Source organism: Fringilla coelebs (assembly GCF_963513975.1).
Source record: "Fringilla coelebs genome assembly, chromosome: 3".
Lineage (NCBI taxonomy): Eukaryota > Metazoa > Chordata > Aves > Passeriformes > Fringillidae > Fringilla > Fringilla coelebs.
In genome coordinates, this window is record NC_140030.1 from 109,720,208 (window position 1) to 109,736,109 (window position 15,902).

At 46.6% G+C, this 15,902-nt stretch overlaps 1 protein-coding gene across 3 annotated transcripts; it reads right to left on the minus strand.

Annotated features, from left to right (window-relative positions):
* Positions 1-1,288: 1,288 nt before the first annotated feature.
* On the minus strand, positions 1,289-14,736 carry ZC3H6 (zinc finger CCCH-type containing 6). Of its 3 annotated transcripts, none has more exons than XM_084203177.1 (12): positions 14,376-14,736; positions 10,276-10,456; positions 9,865-9,990; positions 9,066-9,321; positions 8,726-8,865; positions 8,518-8,634; positions 7,490-7,603; positions 6,864-6,971; positions 6,130-6,383; positions 5,172-5,674; positions 4,557-4,796; positions 1,289-3,695 (listed from the first exon to the last, which is right to left on the minus strand). In XM_084203177.1, exons 3-12 carry the CDS (start codon positions 9,937-9,939, stop codon positions 2,194-2,196), a joined length of 3,309 nt encoding a protein of 1,102 aa, XP_084059303.1. In that variant the 5' UTR covers positions 9,940-9,990; positions 10,276-10,456; positions 14,376-14,736; the 3' UTR covers positions 1,289-2,193. The 3 variants fall into 3 exon arrangements, with proteins under 3 accessions (XP_084059303.1, XP_084059302.1, XP_084059301.1); XM_084203176.1 differs by having other exon boundaries at positions 8,726-8,847; positions 14,085-14,736; XM_084203175.1 differs by having other exon boundaries at positions 14,085-14,736.
* Positions 14,737-15,902: the final 1,166 nt, after the last annotated feature.

Sequence of the window (15,902 nt, forward strand, 5' to 3'; positions counted from 1 at the left end):
TCAGCCCCAGAGTTCTCTCCTATCCAGAGTAAACATTGAATTCCCAAGTTCACCTACCTCACAGCTTCCAGAGTATCCTAGACTGGTGACACTGCTGCTCCTGTATCCTGGCTCTCCACATCCATCCTTCCAGCCTCAGGATCACAAGTTGTCTGATGGAAACACTGCTCCATGCTGGAATCCTGCAGGAGAGGTGGAAAGGAGCCTCCCCTGTGGAATACACAATCCAACACCACAGCAGATCACAACTGGCTCCATGGTGGCTGCAGCCCATTCCTGCCCACCTTGGTGCATCCCAACCACCTTCCCCAGACCAGGAATTCCATTACGTGCATGGCAGCAAGGAATCTCCTCTGTATTCCAAGAAAAAGCAGCAGCAGGCACACTGGAGTCTCTCGGAAGCTATCTGCCATGGATAAAGCAGGGGAGGGAAGGAGGAAGGCAGGAAGGAAATACACATGGAGACAACAGGCTGTGAGGACTTGCAGGCGTTTGTATCCATGTCCTATTTCCACACTATTTTTCCCTGCTGGCTTGGTTTTTTGAGGAAAACCTTGACCAGCCACACCAGTGAGTAGATGATGAAATAACAGACTACTAATAAGGGACTAATGGGTTACTCCAAAATAACAACCCAGTTCCATGGCTATTCTCTACTTTTGCTAAACAAAAAAAATCATAAAATTAATGGAATTCCTGCTCTGGCAAATCAAGAAGACAAACTGAAACCACGAATGCCTTCAGAGATGCCTCCTCTGCTACGCAGGAATCACAGGTTTCCCTTGGCTCATCCATGCAAAGCAAAACCTCAGAATTTGGGATAAACTCTGCTGTCCCAGTGGAAACACCACTTGGCCAACAAACATGAGGAAAAGGTCCGTGACCATCACTTGGCCAAGGGAAAAACAAGAGGAAAAGGTCCACCAAGGAAGAGACAGAGAAACCTTCCAAAGGGGTGGGAAGTAGATGATTGATTGAGCAGCCGGCACATTTTTATTGGAAAAGCAGCTGGCTAGGAATGACTGCATTTCCTCTGGAGAAAAAGCAGCCCCAAAGGCAGGACAGGAGGCCTGGAGGACAGTTGTGCTCTCCCATGCAAAACCTGGGGAATTTGTGACATGCAGGATGTTCCACGATGGAAAAATGGCAACTCTCTCCATAAGACCTTGGGATGAGGTACAAGGTTATGTTAAAACCCCAAAAACCATCCCAAAAAGCCCAGCTTTAGTCCCCCTCCTCCCAGCTGCCACCGTATGCACACGGAGTCGTCACCAGGAATTAACTGTACCCTTTTTAATTGTTTTGTTAAAAATGTCGTCGAGACACCATGAATACAAGTACTGCAGTTACAGCCATACAAAAAAAGCAATACAAATTAAGCAGCTGAATACAAAAATACGTTGAAATACATGAACACCACAATGGAACTCGGAGCACTAAATCCCAATCGTGTAGGCGTGGAAAAAAATTAAATAAAAACCTTTTTTTTTGTATTAGACAATGTAGTTTTCTCCACTTCGAACAGTTACTTTTGCTAGTTATGTACTTCACAATTTCTTCTATGTACAGCATAGAATAAAATACTTTTAAAAGATATGACATTTTTCATCCTCAATATGTGATATAGTCTCTTTTACACTAATATTGACTGCAGGAATAAAAACTGTCCGTGTCTTACATCAACTCATTGGAAAAGGAGGAGCGATGCTTTCCTTTGAATTCATTTCCGTGAGGTTTTCCATCAGTTCAGGGGTTTGGCAGTCCTGGAACGGCATCTCTCCCGGGAATTCATGTACATAATATTGCTTGGATCTATACAAATGTGGCAATCAGATCTAAGTGGTGGTTGGGAAAGAGGCAGCTCACACATATACAGCTCTGGGAATTTTCCATGACTTATTTACAATGAAAGTGCTTTTCTCAGCTCTAACACGATCCGGGGGGATTGGTTTCCTTTCTACAGGTCAATTATTAGTCTCCCTGAAATTGGAAAGAAAAAGGATTCTCTAGAAAATACCACAGCTTTGCAAACACTCGAGCGTACTGGAGAACTGCGTGTGGTTCGGAGATTAGCAGCTGAAAAGTGGTGGGAATTATAATTTAAAAATAAATAAAGCCAAAAGAGGTAACCCAGGTACAAAACAGCAGAGAACTGCAATACCCACAACGGTAAAAAGACTCCAAAGCCGTCTGCTAACAAAACGGGGAAGCAGTTGGATCGAAAGTCTTGAAAACATCTTTTAAGGATTTATCATCCGACTCCCCGTTGGGATCGCTCTCCGGGGCCTGCGTTACCTGTCCGGGCTGCCTCACCTGCCTGGGGTCGCTGTACTGTGGCCGGATTAACCCCGACAGAGCCTGGATTGGGAGATTATGGACGGCAGGGGCAGCGCTGGAGTGTTTAGCCTGAGATTTACTGGTGCTGTTTGCCTTGTCTGAAGCAGCTTCCGCTGATCCTTCCGTGGGTTTTTCCGTGTTGGAGGCAGCCTTCTGCTGGGACGCATCTTCCGCGAGACTCGGCTCATTTTTACTGGAATTTTTCAAAATGCTTTTTTTCTGGTTCTCTCCATTCTCTCCCGAACTGGCTGGAGCCGTGTCCGAGGATGAGCTGTGATCCCTGGGATCGTACAAACTGATCCCGCTCAGGATGGAGCCGGGAGTTCCCAGCCTAACGCCACTGGATGATAATTTGGGCGCATAGGGAGGCAGAGCATCGGGGTCAGATTTCGGAGTCGTGGCTTCCGAGGGCTGGGATGAGCTGGCAGCAGCTCTGGCAAGTCGGGGGTCAAACTTGGGAGGGTGGGAATCCTTCCCGACTCCGTGGTGAGCGTCTGCACTCGACAGTCTGTGGAGTCTGGGGTCGACGTTCTTTTGCAAGCGAGGATCCCCCAGTTTGCTGGAGCTACTGGCATGGGAATCTGTGGGTGGATCCATGTAGCCACCCCGGCCCACAAGGCTGTTTTTGGCCTTGGCAGCGAGCCGGGGATCGGCTGGCATCGCGTTGGGGTGTGGATCGTTCTTCAAATTCCGCAGTTTATTCAGTCTCTGGTCAGCAATGAGTGGAGGGAGAGGTAAATTGATGGAAGAGACGGGGTCGGGTTTAGGCAGAGGGATTGGGAGCAAGTCCTCGGGGGCCCACACAATGTGCTTGGCAAAGTTGGGTTTCATCAGGGTCACATCCATCTTAATGTGGCTGAACTGCCGCAGCTGGGAGCGGGGATCCCGTAACGTGACGCCCGGCAGAGGTTCCAAGGGAATGAGGAAAGCTCGTTCCCTCAGCTCCCTCTCCGAGTCCTCCTCGTCATCATCCAGCCCTTTCTGCTTGACCTTCACTCCGGCGTGGGCGTGGTGCAAATCCAGCTTGGCCCCAGCCAGGGAGGGGCCGGGATGGCCGCCCTCGCTGACCTTGTGCATCCGCGGATCGCGGGCCAGCCGGGGATCCAGGGATGCCGACTCCGAAGGTTTCCTGGGGTTGGGCCTTGGGGAGGCCCGGAGTCTCGGGTCAGCAGCCTGAGGCCCCACACCTTTATCTTTTGCCAGCCTGGGATCCGTTGGCATCCCAAGCATGTGCTGCTCCGTGGAATGTTGCTGCCGATTCCTAAAGTTTTCGCTTTGTTTCTTTAAGGTTTTGAGGATTGATTTAACACTGCTCCCCTCTTCCTCCTCACTACTGGAATACCAGTTGACATTGTCATCTAAAAATCAAAGAAATGCCACAAAATTTAGATTATTCCAGCAAATAATTCTTGGAGAATCCAACACTCCCTAATGGGAGTGAAGTCAAACTGAAAAAATCTGATATTAAATCACTCCCAGTGTCATAAAAACCACAACCTCAAATGACCAAAATCCATGTAATTAAAGAAATGCCATTACACAAAAACCTGGAGGTAGTGGAGATAGAATGCAACACAGCCTGGGAGCATCTCCACATCCATCAATATTATTTTGGGAAAGTAACCTGCTTTCAAACAATTCCTATCGGTACTAGTAAAAAAAAGGTATCTAAAATCTGAGTCTTGACAGGAGAAGGAAAAGTAAAATGGCCCCTTGTGGTGGGTCTTTAATCCAGGTAAATTACAAATTTGCTGCCTTACTTAAGCCAAATCCCAAAGTTTGTAGGAGAGGTTGAGATTCAGGAAGGGAAGAAATTAGAGTATTTTATTTTAAAGGATATCAGAGAAGCAAAATTGCTGCTCTAGAGGAAACAGATCAAGAGGTGCACCTGAAGAAAGTGGCTAGAGGATGCACTTCCAGTCCCAGCAGCGAGAAACAACCCCTCTGGTCCAACAAGGGACTTCCCAAAGTAATTATCAACTAAAGGACCTTTAGAAGTGCAATTAGATCCAAAGATTATTCATTGGAGCTAGGATGGACTGAACCTACACTAAGATCCTAGAACAAGCTGGGAAGAAGAGCTGAAAATACTGAGCTGGTGCTGCTTCCAGTAACTATTCCCAATAACTGTGAAGAGCAACATGATGTGAGTCAACGTCAACCGATTTGCTGAGCACGGCCATTAAGTATGATGAGAATTCCAACCAAACGCTGCTCACCTTCATCTTTGCTCATGGCCCTCTGGCCCTGGCTGCTGGCAGAGTCTCCATCCCGTTGGTGCTTCTGGCTGAGCCTCACATACAGGGCCTTCTGCATGGCCGGCAGGAAATCGGGCACGTTGATGCCCTGGTTGTGGCCCATGTGGCCACCCATGCAGTCCGACTCGCTCCCGCCCGGATGGGACTCCGGAGCCATGAGGTGAGCCTGGTGATCCGTAAATTCTCCGTGCCATGCTCCATCTGCAGGACAAAACTCCAGTTAGCAGTTAGCCTAGAGAAATGCTGACAGTTATAAACATGGAATCATGGAATGGATTGGGTTGGAAAGGAGCTTAAAGGACATCCAGTTCCATGCCATGGCAGGGACACCTTCCCCCTATCCCAGGCTGTTCCAAGCCACATCCAGCCTGGCCTGGAACACTTCTAGGGATGGGGCAGCCACAGCTTCCCTGGGAAAACTCTGCCAGGGCCTCCCCACCCTTTAGGGGAAGGAATTTCACCCTAAAGCATAACGTGACTTAACAACACAACTGAACAGCACCAGCTGAGAAAGCCAGAACACTGAAGAGATTGCAGGAAGTTTCTATCCAAAATTCATCCAGCAGATGTCCTTACCTCCAGAATTATTGGCTGGCTGGAAGTTGTGTACAGCTTGGTGGGAATAATAGTTGTCATAGAAGTCAGCCGGGTTCTGCATGGGCTCGTACTCTCCAGGCATCTGCTGGTACTGTGGCCCCGGGGGGCAGTGATTGTCCCTTGGCATGTTCACCATGTGTCCCTGCACTCCAGGGGAATTGTAGGATCCTCCCATCCCCGGTGGGGTGAGGGGTGGCCCTCCCTGCTGTCCCTGCATGGGCATTCCAGTCTGGTTCTGCGGGCCCATGTACCCTGGAGGAACGCCCTGCATGGGGGGGCTCTGCGGCATTCCCGGCCCTTGGGGGCCTCCGCAGGGATGGTGCCCAGGAGAACCGGGGTGCATCGGGGGCCCGTTGTGTCCTTGGGACATGCCAGGACCTGGCCCTGGACTGGAGCCTGGATTGTACATGTGCTGGGAATGTGGGTCGTTGCCCTGGAACGGCGGCCGCGGGGGTGACGCGCTGTTGTAGAAGGCTGGTGGCCTGGAAGCAGAAGAAAATCAAGGAATCAAATTTTGGACCTACAAACACCAACAGCTGGCTCTCTTCACTTCCTCCCACTCTTACTTGATCTGATATTGGATAAAATTCCCAAAGGAGCATTATTTTCCAACTACACCCATTCCACATTCCTTAACTTGGCGAAAACCACATTTTTTTTCCAGTATTTGCTCATCTCCATCAGTTTTGCCCAAGAAAAAGCCAACTACAAAAAGACTGGAGCAGGAACAAACTGCTCCACCTGCAGATGGAGATGCAACCCAAGAGTCAACTTCTGGAAGGTCAGGCCTAAGTTCCTTTCTGTGAAAAACATTAAATAATACTGCCATCAACTATCTGGCAGATCCTCAACTTAGCCCAGAATCCTGACAGGAACAATGGTTAAAGATTAAATGATAAATATCCAGGAGAGTTCTCCCCAGAATTCCAACACCTACTTCTTCCCAATTTTGTGCGCCAAATCCACAGTGGGCTTCACAACGATTTCAAAAAGAGATGGGATTTTCTTATAATCTCCTGAAGGATCTTGGTAATTTTCCATGTCAGACTCAGAGAAGGGATATTGCTCCGGGGGGGTTGGCAGGAGTCCGACCCCCGGCGGGGGTTTGGGAAGAGGAACAATGCCCCGCTTCCGGAGCTCCTCCAGCTCCTTCTCATCTTCATTTTGGGGTTCCTCCTCATTATTCAAAACCTGGAAGAAAGCCACGTGGCAAACATTTATTCAGTTTTCCAGTATTCCAGTTCAATTTAGTCTTGCACCTTTTATTAAAATATTATTTCCATATTTAAATGAACAATTTTGCTGTTATTTGCTACAATACTGCTGGATATTGACATCCAACTCAAAGGAATTCTAAACCCATTTTAGGGAGTTGTTTTTCAGGACACCAAATCCCAGCCAAGAAAATACATTTCTATTTCAGGAAGGAATAATTTCCCACAAGTCCACTTCCTTCCAACAGGAGTGAAAGGAGTTATTCCAAGATTCCTCAAGTTTTTAGTGTTGGAATCACACCCCTTTTCTTTTAAGGCCTGGTGGGCAGTGACTGGAGAGGGAATGCCCCAATAAACCAAAGCTCAGGGTTTCCCAGAGCACGTGGAAAAGGCTCCTCCATCCCTTCCCCACTCTAAGTGCAGCAATCCCAATATTCCCAGTGTCTGGATCGCTCACCTTATCCAACAGCTCCTTGGTTTCTGCAGTCAGGGGCGCGTGAGAGAATTTGCATTTATCTCCTTGATAACACTTTGCTCCTGTGTGGTAGAACTTGCAGGGGAATTCATGTGAGGAAGGAATTAAGGATTTCTAACAGTTTGGGAAGGTTGTAAAATCCAGCTGGCAGCTATCCCTCAATTCTTCAGCAGGAATTCATTTTTATGGTAGGAATTTTGGAAGCCAACAACCAATTTAACTCTTATTTCCATTTAAAATTCTCCTAAAAATGACATTAATGTGGCCTTCAGATTTAATTTTCCAATTGTGATTAAAAAGGGAAAGGTCTCAATTCCAGAGGAAAACATCAAAATAATGACAAACAGGAAGAGATCAGGGTCTTAAAAGGGTGGATAAATGTATCTAAAATTCCAGGGATTTTATTTTCGAAAATGTTACAAATCAGTAATTTTATATTTATTTTTCCTCTGAAGTATTTGAGAAATAGAATGTTTTAATTAATCTACACAGTAGATAGTAGTCTCTTAAAAAACATTCACCTTTACAATTCCTTTATATCAAAATAAATAGAAATAAAATAATAGAAATTAACATTTCAGGTGAATTTAGAAGTACTTTTAAAGGATATTGTGCAAATAAATGCAGTTCTCTCCTTTGGTGCAGTAACCCTGGATGTAAAACTTACAGATTTCCTTTTTCTTTTCAATCTCTGCATCATGATCAAATTTACACTGTTCTCCCTATAAACAAATTGGGAAAAAAAAAAGGAAAAACCATTATCTATCTGAAACACTGAGTAATTTAATTCTATAGTAAAAATAACATCCTCCTCAGCTGAATTTAGATTTTTCATCTTTACCAACATTAAATTCCATTATAAGCAGTAAAAACTGTAAATAAAGGGGTCTGAACATAGAAAAAAATCCTGGATTGGAATTCACAGGAATAGATGGAATGTGACAGAAAACAATCCCTGTTCTCTGCCTTCGCCTAGGAATTTGTATTAAAAAGGCACTGAAATAATATTTTACTGAATTACTTTAATATATTCTGTTATTCTTTAAGATTCTTCTGCTAGATGGAGTTTTGGGTAATTTTTTAGGATTTATTTTCCTGAAAAAGACACCAAGTGCTCTTTCAGTCCCTTCTAAAACTGAAGGTGGCAGCAAATAGTCATCTGAGCCAAAGGTATTGAAAGGCAGCAAGAAACGCAACATTTCACTTTTATTTCTGCCATTTGGGTTAGAAACAGAAAATTCCACTGCTAAATCCCAAGGAACCAAATAAAAGTGAGAAGCATTAAGTGGTTGTGTTTTCTACCAATCCCACTTTTTAAAGTTTAGCTCCACAAAGCAATTCCTTCAAAGTTCCCAAATCAGCAGGAAATAATTTAATATATTCAGGAATTGTTGCCTATTTAGATTCCAGACTTTTGAGGAATTATGTCATTAATACATTATCATTCTCAGGGTAAGTTTAGGATGTTTTTAATAATATCAATTTTTATTAGAATTTAAATCAAAATGTGTAACAGAAGAGGATGTTTTTCCACAAATAATTCCATCTAGAAATCCTCAGCACATCAGAAATCAAAATATTGAGTTTCAACACCCAAGTTTGCTAAAAATTTATTTTTAAAAAGAATTAAATTTACCTTAATGCACCTCCCTTCAAGGAAGTATTTACAGATCTGTTTGCCCTTGTGCTCCACTGTGTGCTGGTTGATGAACTCCTGGCTCATATTAACCCATTTCTTCACTGGTTTGCCATCCTGGAAAAAAAAAAAAAGCCACATTTTATCAGCTCCTTTTTGGAGCACTGGTGATGCAGCCATTGGGAATAAGGACTGGAATTGGAGGTACCTCATGGAAGCCATCGGATCCTTTATTGCCACCTCTGCCCCTGCCGCGATCTTTGCGCTTCAGTTTCTTTTGCATTCCACGCCCTCTTCCAACATTGTAGTTGTTCCCTCGTTGGGAAATGCCTGGAAAACAGGAATAACCTCTTAAAAGGATCACAGAAATTAAGGGAAAATGGTTCTTTCACAGCATCAAAAAGAGACAAATGGAATACATGAAATCCCTCCCTTTCTACTGTTGGAAATGTTATTTCTGACCAGCCAGAATATCCCAGGAACACCATCCCTGGCAGCTTCCCTCATCCAGGTCTCCACCCCAAAAATGCCACCAAAACTCCCCTTACCTTTCTGGATCCCTTTCATGCCCTGTTTCTTCACTGGTTCCTTTGGGAATGGAGGTCCCAAATCCCCACTGGAAGTCTCTTTAGCTTGTCTGTACTGTTTGAGCTGGTCAGCAAAATCCTCATCCTTTTCCTCCTCGTTGTAATTGCCAAAGTTTTCATCACTGTAATGACTGTAGTTGTCATAGTCCTTACTTTTGACATTTTTTTTATGCTGCATTTTCTGGGAACTCATGTAATTCCCTGACACGTGTCCATGCTGTAAGGAAAGGGATTGCATTAGGAAGCAATTCCATATTTCCAAACCCCACCCCCCTAAACTGCTCTAAAAATCTATTTATGGGCCTGCTTTATCATGATCAGATTTGCCCAAAAAAAAGCATCAATAATACAGGGAAAATCAGTTATTCAGGAAAAGTTAATAATTTCATTTCACCAGCTGAGAAAAGCAAAGAAAATTTGGCTCCCAAAATGCAGAATCAACTTTAGATATTGAAAAGTGGCTTTTCAAGAGTTTTTTCCTTTGAGTCCAGCCTAAATCCAGTGCAGGCAATAAAAAGATTCCTTAATAATAAATATTCCTTAATTCCTGATGCCTGATGGAAGAAAAATTGGTTTCTACCACAGATTCTGCTTTACATCTGGGAATCTCCTCAGGGGGATGAGAACTGGATGTGCTTCCAGAAATCCAAGAGAACAGGCACAGGGATGGAGCCAAACTTCCAACCCCACACTGTTTATATTTGTATTTTTGGAATGTCACCTCAGTAAAGACCTGAAGAATGAGTATGAAACTTCCTACCTGACTGAAGGAGGAATCATAATCCCTGTAGGAAGAGCTGCTGCTTTTTTTGTGGGGCCTTTCCGTGCGCTCCATATCAGAGTCGTGGCTGTAGTCGGAGCTGTCATCGCTGGAAGGGGAGTTATGCTAGAAAACAGAACAAAAAAGCTGGGAATTTTGAGGAAATCATCTTCTTTCCATAAATACAATGAGCACAAAAGTGATAAATTTACATTGTGCATCTTATCCTAAAAACTCTCAAATCCCTCTGGTTCAGCTTCCAAGTCCTGGGCTTAACTTTGAACACTTAAGACCCGTTTAAGTCTTAATGGTAATAAAACCATTTTAATTCCTTTGCCAGTTTCTTGGATCCTTGTCCTGGACACCCATGAATCAAATCAGAACTTCCAAAATGTTGAGTTTTTTCCTAACCTTATGCTTGTCCCGCCTTCTCCTTTTGGATTTTTTCTTTTCCTTCTCTTTTTTGCGTTTTTTCCGGGATTTCCGGTGGCCTTTCTCATTTTTCTGTTTATCCTCCCCTTTTGAGCCATGTTCCTTCACATCCTCATAGGCTGCATCATCTATTTCCCCATCTTCCAGCTCTCCATCTTCCCTGGAAGAGGGATACCAGGAAGACAATAAAATTCCATGTTATCATCCAGCTCACCTGTCACTGGAAAAAAACAGTTATAAAGTCTGAAGCAACCCCAAGCTGTGATTTTTGGGATAAATGGATATGCCAGGGAGAAGACATGACTCCTGTATGACCTGGAATTTCTTGGAATTACATTAATGAAATAAAACTGGAACATTAATATCCCTGAAACACCTGCAGCTATCCCAAAAATCCAATTATGTTTTGATAATATCAGTTAAACTCATTCCCTCAAGGATCAATTAAAATATCCTCTCCCATAAAATACCAACAGAAAATGCTCCTTGGGAACAAAGTTGTTCCCATGTCCCAGTTCCTATGGGAATTACACTCATGGATTTCCACTTTTGGGATGCATCCAGGACTGGAATAACTTTCCAGGTAAACCAGTCTCAGTAACACAATCCCTCAGATTGCATGGCAGAGGGAAGATTACGAAAGCCCTCTGATCTCTAAATTCTTTCCACAACATCCAAGCATTTTCCAAGGATGACCTTCAAGAATGTAAAAAAGGGGGTGGGGAAAGGAAAAAGAAGGAAAAAAAGGAAAAAGCCAACAACTGGATAAACATGGATTGAAAAGATAATGGTCAAATACACCATTTCTTGGAAAGTAAGTTATTTTTCAAGGAAGTGCCAAGGCAGGAAGGCTCTTCTGGTTTAGCTGCTTTTATTCCCTTTTAAATCCCTAACTGGAGCTGTGCACCAGGAAGGGAGAGCAGAACCTCCTTTCCTCGAGTTCCCCCCTCTCCTGCAACCTCCAGATACCTGGAGCTGGATATGTGAAAACAATCCCAGGAAACATTCCCACTGTCTGAGTGGATTCCTAGAGCAGCTCTCAAATGGATCAGAAAGGCACAGAAGCCAAATGACCTTACAGAGAAAAGCAACCTGATGAAATCCCTGGGCAGTTCCACAAATATTTGAGAAGGGAGAATCAAAAAACCCTAATTCTGGTATTTTAATTTCATTTCTAACCTGCAAACCTGGACTTTAGCTACCCTTCCTTGACCTTATTTCAGGTCATCCTTAAAAATAGAATTCCTTATGCCCAAAGAAGATTTACTCCAGGAGCTCCTTAAGTCCAAGATCCAAACCCAGAATGCATTTTCTGAAATATTCTGGGAATTCTACCCTCAAACATTATTGAAGATTTCATTCCCCATTATTTCATTTAAAAATTTTACTTTAGGTTAAAATACCCTGATGGCTTAAATTCCCCAAATTTTGATTCTAAGGTGCTGCTTAAGAAATTAGGAATTAATAATGAAAATAACTCCAAATAACAGAGAATTTTCACTGGGAAAATAAAATAAAAGCAGAGGGTGGCTGGGAGCAGTAAAATGTGAAAGTAAATTAATTTCAAGCTATTTTCTGGGAAATCTGGCATCAATTTGTGTGTAAACAAACTTGCCTCCAACTTATTCCTTACCCTGCCATAATTTACCCACACAGAACCAAGAAATCTTCACAAAATCCTTGCAGGAAAAATCTTTCCAGGACCCTCATGCTGGAAGGCTCAGACCCTTCATCACCAAAATATTATCAACAACAGGAATTAACTAGAACTAATTAAAGAACATTCCTGTCTTGAGAAAACTGCATTAAAACAACCTTCCAAATTGGAATATTCTAAGTGTGGACAGATAGGGTTTTTAAAATTATTTTTTACTAAGTAATTTCTTTATCATTCAACAGATCAGCTCAAATCAAACTATTAACAGAATTCCTGCTGCACAAATTGATTTGGAATCACAAGGTTGCCAGTATGGGTGTTTCCTGCAGTGAACTGGTTTTACTGGTCCTACATTTGCACACCTGATGTAACACAAAAACTTTGGAGTTGGGCCTTTTTTGAAGGGAATGAACTCATTTTACACAGCTAAAGTTTTAGAAAAAGTACAAATTATGATCTCCCAGGTCATGTGTCTTGTTGCTCTTCACCTCATAAATTAAAACATTATAAAGCAACACTTGTAAATTAAAATTAATTAGGTTGTTAGGTGGCACTTATTGGCTCTATTTCACAATTACCAGTGTCACAACTGGTTGTACTGGTGGGAACAGCTGGTGAGAGGATGAGAACTCCAAGCTGGAAAAACTCTGCTCCCAGCACTACCCGGAGTCACTCGGGCTTGTCCTCAAGGATTTGAGAACTCCAGATATTTTCAATCCCTGAAACAGTGAAAAGTCACAGCCTGATTGCAGGAACTCCACAGCACAGCTCTGCCCCAGCTCCAGAGATCCCACTGGATTCCTGGTGTGCACTCAGCTTGAAAACAGAGCATGACACAACTTCCACCCTTGCCCAAGGACAAGCAGGAAGGGGAAAACAAGAACCGGGAGCTCTGGGCTCTGCCTTGGACTTGCACTAAAGCCCAGGCCCATTTTAGGGATCACTTCCCCGAGAACAAGCAGGAAGTGGAAAACAAGCACCAGCAGCTCTGGGCTCTGCCCTGACCCTTGCACTAAATCCCAGGAGCATTTCCCAAGGACAAGCAGAAAAGGGAAAACAAGAGCCAGCACCTCTGGGCTCTGCCCTGACCCTTGCATTAAACCCGAGGAGCACTTTGGGACCACGTCCCAGTTTATAACACAGAACTCAGGACTCTTTTCTCCAACAAGGAAACAGTTTAGCATTTACCCACAAGCTTTTTTTTTTTTTTTTTTTTTTTTTTTTTGTCTGTCTGTTTGTTTTTTTCCCAGTGTTTCCTGGTCCTCTGAAGTGCCACAAATGGTTGTGGAGCTGTGTGGGGGTAGGCCAAGCTCCAGGAATGCCAAAACCCTGGCGTTTTTAACTCCTGCAGCTTTGTCGGGAATGCTCAGGGTAGATGTAGGCTCAAGCACTGGTAACTGCCACCCTGGCACAGTATTTTTGGAACTAGTTAGGAAGGCCAGAGCTGCCTGCAGAAAGGATTTGAATTTCCAGCAGCTGCAGGAGAGAAAAGGAGGGAGGGAAGGAGGGAGGGAGCAACAGAGGTCCTTTCACCAGGAACAGGACTCTGGGTTTCTGCGCATGGGGATTGAGAGGTGGCAAAGATAACGTCAGTCAGCCCTTAATCTGCATAAAAAAGATCCAGTTAAATGTGTAAGGTGGAATCTGGCAAGAAAATGACGTTAAATATGGCTCTAGTGAGAGATTGTGGTATCAACAAAAACAGCCAAAAATAAAAAACCCGCCCAACTCGGAGCACCCTTTCCTGCCTGAGACAGAGAACAATGGTGACATTCAACAGACACCCCCTGGAAAGTGCAATTTATGGAAAGAATGGCAAACAGCCCCCCTTCCCAGCCAGAATAAATCAATGAAGATGTAAAAACGCATGCATTCCAAAAGGAAAAATTAAAATCTTGCTAAAAAAATGCACTTTTAATGCAGTGACACCCCCCTCCCCAATTTGCATTCCCCACCACCACCACCCCGCTCCAGCCTGAAGGTGACCTGCCCCCCAAAAACATCGTTAACCCCCTCAGGCACATTAACAGAGCATCATCATCATCATCAGCATCATCATCATCATTACCAGCATCACCCCACTAAGTACCACCATTATGAGAAGCGGAGAGAGAGAAGAATGTTACTCGACCTTTCGTCCCCTGCATGTTGCCTGTCAGAGTCGGGCATGTTTGGGTCAAGAACTGGGTTTGGGGGTTTGGAGAACAGGCTTTCAAAGGCCATTGTGCCTGGCTGTGGTGTGGTGAGGAGGAGGAGGAGGAGGGAGGTGGAGGAAGGCAGGGCCCCGCCGCTGCCCGCGGTGCGGAGCGGCGGGAGGAGGCGGCGGCGGCGGCGCGCACGGCCGCGCTGGGGGCGGCTCGGTGAGGAGGAGGAGGAGGGCCGGGCCCCTCAGTGAGGAGAGATGATGAAGGTTTGCACTCACGGTTACTTAGTGAGACACTAACGGGCACTCAGCGCCCGGGCCCGGCCGCCCCGCGCGGGCGCTGCGGGGAGGCGGTGGCGGCGGCGGCGGCTCGAGCGGCAGCCCCGGGGCACAGGAGAGCGGGAGGACACACACACGGGGGGAGGGAGGTGCTGCTGGCCGGAGATGGCGGCCCTAATTCTTCCTTACAAACATGGCGCCCGCGCGAGGCACTCGCACAAAATGGCGGCGGCGGCGGCTGAGGGAAGAGAAGGAGGAGGAGAACGGCGGCAGCAGCAGCGGCGGCAGCGGCCCCCGGCGCTTTAGCCCGCACACGCTCGCTCAGCGCCCGCGGCCCGCACGCGCCGCCGCCGCCGCCACAGCGTCTTCCGCGCCCGCCGGGGCCGCGATGTCGTCGCGTCCCCTCACGCCGCCGCCGCCGCCCGCCGCGCTCCTCCTCCTCCTCCGCCGCGGCCCTGGGCCCGCCCCCCCCGCGCGCCGCCATTGGCCGCGGCCGCCGCGTCTCGCGCGCTCATTGGCTTCCCGCCGCGCCCGTCCGTCTCGCAGCGACGTCACGCGCGGGCCCCGCCCTCCTCCGCTTCCCCTCGGCCGCCGCCGCCGCCGTGCGCGCGCGAAGGGGGCGGGGCCTCGCCGCGCGTGGTGTCACGTGCTCCGCGCCCGTCACGTGGTGGCGGCGTCCCCCCGGGAATGGTGGGGAAAAAGGGGGGAACAGGGAGGGAAAAGGGGGAAAAGGGCGGCGGCTTCCGCCCGGCGAGAACCGGGACGGGCACCGGCAGCGGGAATGGGCCTCCCCTCCCGCCGCTGCGTCATGGCCGCCCCCCCCTCCTCACGCACTGCGGGCAGCGCCCCCTGGCGGCCGGTGCGTGTGAGGGGAGCCGGCCCGCGCGTCATTAATTAATGACGCTGGTAATTAAACAGAGAACGTGTGGCCCCAGGGCGGGACAGAAGCGGTGCCTGGAGTCGCCCTCGGGGTCAGGGCGTGACAAAAGCCGGGATCGAGCGGTTCCAAGACAGTCACTTAATAAAAATGCGGTGGGCGAAGGGAAGACGTGTTTGTCAGAGTCGGTTCAATGACGTTTAATCAAACGTTCCCGGAAAAAGTTACATTTCTATCCTGTCCAGGCTGTCTCCCTGCCTCTCGGGTCTTTTCAGGATACGGGACTCGGATTTTTCAGCGCTAGCAACAGAATAAACTTTATAAAACCAAGGCGGAACCCTCGCATGGATTCCCGTGGGATTCCGAGCGGGAGGAGCCTCAGATCCTTTAGGGAAGAATCATCTCCCCTGGGCCTCACACACCTGAGCAAGGCAAGCAGGATCACCAGGGAAATCAGGGAAATCCAAGGAAAAGGCTGGAAAACAGCCTTCCTACAGGGGACAAGGAGGTGGCTGGGGAACATCATTAGTGCTACTTAGGACTAATTAGCCCCATCAGCACAGGTGGAGCCGTGGAACTGATGCCCACAGGATTCAGCATCATCTCCCTAGGCCATAGGCAAGGAAAAAAAAAAAAGGGATCCTAAATCT

What these genes read in the sequence shown, in the direction of transcription:
- ZC3H6 (XM_084203175.1), bottom strand. Translation starts at nt 14,176, where the DNA reads ATGGCCTTTGAAAGCCTGTTCTCCAAACCCCCAAACCCAGTTCTTGAC. An exon ending in GAAGGCGGGACAAGCATAAG is followed by an intron (nt 9,991 to 10,275) that starts GTTAGGAAAAAA and finishes TCTGTTTTCTAG; the next exon opens with CATAACTCCCCTTCCAGCGA. An exon ending in GATCCGATGGCTTCCATGAG is followed by an intron (nt 8,635 to 8,725) that starts GTACCTCCAATT and finishes TTTTTTTTCCAG; the next exon opens with GATGGCAAACCAGTGAAGAA.